The sequence below is a fragment of the Limulus polyphemus genome, unplaced genomic scaffold (genome assembly GCF_000517525.1).
Source record: "Limulus polyphemus unplaced genomic scaffold, Limulus_polyphemus-2.1.2 Scaffold15192, whole genome shotgun sequence".
Classification (NCBI taxonomy): Eukaryota; Metazoa; Arthropoda; class Merostomata; order Xiphosura; family Limulidae; genus Limulus; species Limulus polyphemus.
This window is the reverse complement of record NW_013680802.1, coordinates 1-4602: the sequence shown is the minus strand read 5'-3', so window position 1 is coordinate 4602 and position 4602 is coordinate 1. Positions and strand designations below refer to the sequence as shown.

The 4602-nt window shown below is 34.6% G+C and overlaps 1 protein-coding gene across 1 annotated transcript; it reads left to right on the top strand.

Moving 5' to 3' along the window:
- Positions 1-163: 163 nt before the first annotated feature.
- On the top strand, positions 164-4501 carry LOC106477434 (Down syndrome cell adhesion molecule-like; the record flags this gene model as incomplete). The annotated part of the gene is made up of 7 exons (XM_013938001.2): positions 164-221; positions 1993-2239; positions 2381-2476; positions 2705-2890; positions 3072-3215; positions 3449-3597; positions 4252-4501. Coding segments are annotated over 7 exons (931 nt in total), but the record flags the coding sequence as incomplete, so codon positions are not given.
- Between the last annotated feature and the right edge of the window lie 101 nt (positions 4502-4602).

Sequence of the window (4602 nt, the reverse complement as noted above, 5' to 3'; positions counted from 1 at the left end):
GTTGTGATTTAAAGTAACACTGTTAGTAGGTCAGAACGTAAGTGTTGTGACTTAGAAGTAACACTGTAAGTAAGTGTTGTGACTTAGAAGTAACAATGTTAGTAAGTGTTGTGACTTCGAAGTAACACTGTTAGTAAGTTGGAAAGTATGTTTTGTGACTTAGAAGTAACACTGTTAGTAAGTGTTGTGACTTAGAACTAACACTGTTAGTAAGTTGGAAGGTAAGTGTTGTGACTTAGAAGTAACGCTGTTAGTAAGTGTTGTGACTTAGAAGAAACGCTGTTAGTAAGTGTTGTTACTTAGAATTAACACTGTTAATAAGTTGGAAGGTAAGTGTTGTGACTTAGAAGTAACACTGTTAGTAGTTCGGAACGTAAGTGTTGTGACTTAGAAGTAACACCGTTAGTAGGTCGGAAATTAAGTGTTGTGACTTAGAAGTAACACTGTTAGTAAGTGTTCTGACTTAGAACAGAAAACATTACTTCTATCGATCAGGGCAGCTGTAAAAACGTCAAATCCTGCTGAATTAGTGGCTGTACGGGAATACTTGGCTACATATTTAGAAACAACACTCTGGATTATTAACTTACTGGAAATAGCATCTAGACTGGAGATAGTTATTCGTTCGTTGGTCAATAGTGGTTTTCCATCTTTGTTCCATGTAAAGGTAACTGGTAAATCACCTCTCTTGAGATAACACATGATTTGTACTCTCGAACCCAGCTCAATGTCATTAGGGAACTCAGGAGGTTGTAAAATTGGTGGTTCTGTGTAAGAAGACATAACGAACTTCTGGTAAGTGATATCCAGCTCATTGCAGACGATTCTTTGATATCTAACACACAACACGAGTAAACTTTTCAAGAACATGTAAATTAAAACTTTATCTTTCAGCTGATAGTCCCTCTATGTGTTAACTAGCTGATAGTCTGAGGACATTATCTTTAGTTGCTGTTTTATAAACATTATTAATTACATAAAATTCATTATCTCAGAGATAAGGAACTAATTATTTCTAAATTAAAAATATAACAAAATATAAATTATTTTACTGCAGGCACATAGTGTGGTAAAAACACAAATAAACCATCAGTGTCAGTTTTTATGTATCGCAGGATTCTTTACAGCAAGTGTCTGTGATGTGTTGGTGATGAATTTCAACGATAAACATACAGCACACAATTCATTTATTTTGAAATAATATATTCAAAACAAGTTAAACATATATATAAAAATGTTCATTACATAGTTACACCACAGTTGTATCCAGAGTTTTGTATAATTCTCTTTGGCGTCAAAAGTCCACACAGGCTGGTTCAGTTACTTTAGAACCTATTTGACAAGACGAATTATTCTTCTCTACTCTGTTATCACAATACAATCAAAGATAAATTAATTTACGTTATCCCATAGGTTACCACAGTTGTATCCAGAGTTTTGTATAATTCTCTTTGGCGTCAAAAGTCCACACAGGCTGGTTCAGTTACTTTAGAACCTATTTGACAAGACGAATTATTCTTCTCTACTCTGTTATCACAATACAATCAACGATAAATTAATTTACGTTATCCCATAGGTTACCACAGTTGAATCCAGAGTTTTATATGATTCTCTTTGACGTCAAAAGTCCACACAGGCTGGTTCAGTTACTTTAGAATTATTCTTCTCTACTCTGTTATTACAATAGCATCTGTGATTATTACACTTTAAAAGTCGCCACTATACAGTCATTTTGACTAAACTTACAAACACAGTCAAGATCTATTTCACTACGTTTCTCACTAACTTTGTTCTACTTTATAATACTTCATAATGGTAAGTGTTATGACTTAGAACTAACACTGTTAGTAAGTTGGAAGATAAGTCTTGTGACTTAGAACTGACACTCTTAGTAAGCTGGAAGGTAACTGTTGTGTCTTAGAACTGACATTGTTAGTAAGTTGGAATGTAAGTGTTGTGACTTAGAACTAACATTGTTAGTAACTTATCTAGAGTCCACCCAGAGACCAGTGGAACGGAGTCCTGAAAGGTTACTACGTCAGCTACAAGGTCAAGGACTCTTCAAGTAGATTCTCTTACGAGACTGTGACGAACGATGACGTCACAGACAAAGATGAAGAAGAAGTAACAATTCGTGGTTTGAACGTTGGAACAGAATACATAGTGACTGTGAAAGCTTTTAATAGTGCTGGAACCGGACCTTCGTCAGAGGAAATGACGTGTGCCACACTCCGGGGAGGTTAGTTAAATATTACATAAGATTGTATAATGTAGAGGACTTGTTTCTGTTGAAAAATAATAAATAAAAAACAAAGCATTGTTTTATCTTTTTATTTGTTTCATATTGACAGCTGCTAAACAAATTTGGTTCTGGTTCCAGATCCACCATCAGCTCCCAATGTAAGACTAGTTGGTGTGAACATTGATTCCTTGACCTTAGACTGGAGAACCCCACAGGAAGAAGGTCCTGTTCTACGTAAGTTAGTTTGAAGACATTATTTGATAGTTCTCTATAGAGTTTTTAGTTTTATAATACATATTTATGGTTAAAATTTGTAACTTTCCTTTCATTTGTTGAGATTCGTTACTTTTGTAGATTTAACTTCAGTGAAGACTTTCAGGATATCTTACTAACTATTACTGTAATATCTACATCAGCATGCTCTACCAAGTCTGTTTAAGTTGATCCAGTTTTACTGTTTAGAATACGTACTGGAGTTTAAAAAAGATGGAATGACGAAACACCAGCGCCACCTACCGGTATCTAGCAGTAGCTACAAAGTAACCCACCTGCAGGCAGGATCTCGGAATGAACTTAGACTGGCAGCTTACAACAAGTTTGGAAGAGGAAGTGCGTCGTCTCCTGTTGTAGCTTTTACTGAAGCACATGGTAAGTTTTAAATCAACAGATATACGGGTATGGACACAAGAAAAGACTTGAAGTGTTACGTGTTGTTTAGTGAATGTGGATCGTGTTATATAAAGAATATTTTCATTATTTTAGTAAACCTTTGTTTTTCTCAGTCTAAAATCTCGGTAAACTGAACCCAACAGCTGTTTCCTGCTTACAGGAGTTAAGTCAACTCAGGAAACAGAAGACGGACCATTCTATATCCGGTTATATTTCATAATTCCTGTTGCCGTTTCCGTTACTGTTATTGTTTGTGCTGTGGTTGTTGCTTGGGCTTGTCTGAAGAAGGAACACATAGTAGAAAGTAAGTAAATCAGTCGTTATGTTGTCGTATTGGTCGTTTCTTCTAACTCTTCTTGTTAGGTACGTAATTCTAGCCAGTTTATCAAGTTTACAAGACACTTGTAGATGAACTACTGAAGTATGGTCACTTGATGATGTACTAAAATGTTTTATAAAGAACAAAAACCGTTTCCCTTATCACTGTGACTTTTAATAAAGATTAAAATGATATTAATATCCGATTAATACGTACAGAAAATCAACCAATCTACGTTGCTTACGGGACCAGGTCATCCTACGGACATCCTCCAACCATGCAGGGAACACTGAAGTCACGTGACAGCAGGGCCCTTGAAAATGGATATGATATTCCATGGGACGTTCCGGGATACAGAGGAAGTGGGGTAAAGTAACTAAGAAAGTTTTCAGTTATAAGTATATATTAAATCATACATCGCACTAAGGATCAACCTAAGATCAGTGTTAGGGTTAGTTCAGTTTACTTACTAGTTTTATTCTGGAAAGAGATTTGAAACATTGATTAGGCCTAGCTCGTATAGCTGAAGCCACCACGTTGCCAAGTAAATAAAACGAATTCTGTTGCTAAGTAAGTTAATAATCCGAGTTACCTCGAGGTTAGTAAACATTAACCTCAAGATATCAAGGTTAGTAACCTTCATATCTGGACTACTGACACTCGGATAGACAGATTACTTAGCAAATCGGTTTAATAAACGGATGAAAGTTGATGATAAAGTACGTAGAATAATAAAGCTTTGTTGTTTAACAATTATTAAATCATCATATCATAAAAGACACTTCAAAGTGTTTCAGAATTAACACCGACAAAAAATATTCATAATATCCTACAGTTTATATGTTTTTAAGTTATAAAATATATTGTTTATTCATTCTAAAAGACTGGTGGATATATTAAACAGGAATAAAACAATGTTCTGGTTATTTTTAATGGTCTGTGTTCATGTATTTAAATATTCTTGCTCTGTCACGGATTTTTAATCTTCTGAAGAACTGATACTTAACTTTTTAATTTACAGTCAAGCGACGGAAACTATACGAAACTGAAGCAAGTTAACCCTAACACTTAGATGATACCTGTTAATGTTGAGTGACGTCACTGTGGACAGAAACTATTACTTCGAATATGAACTTTCCGTTTCTTACACGTGTTCATTGTCTCCGTGTAAATACATATTTACTTAGTGTTTATGTCTGCGAGTTGTTAGTAGTGTAAAATATATCACCATTTATTTGTTATTATTACTTTTAATATCTGTATCCTGTAAACTACAAGTTACAATATCTGTATCCTGTAAACTACAAGTTATAATATCTGTATCCTGTAAACTACAAGTTACAATATCTGTATCCTGTAAACTACAAGTTAT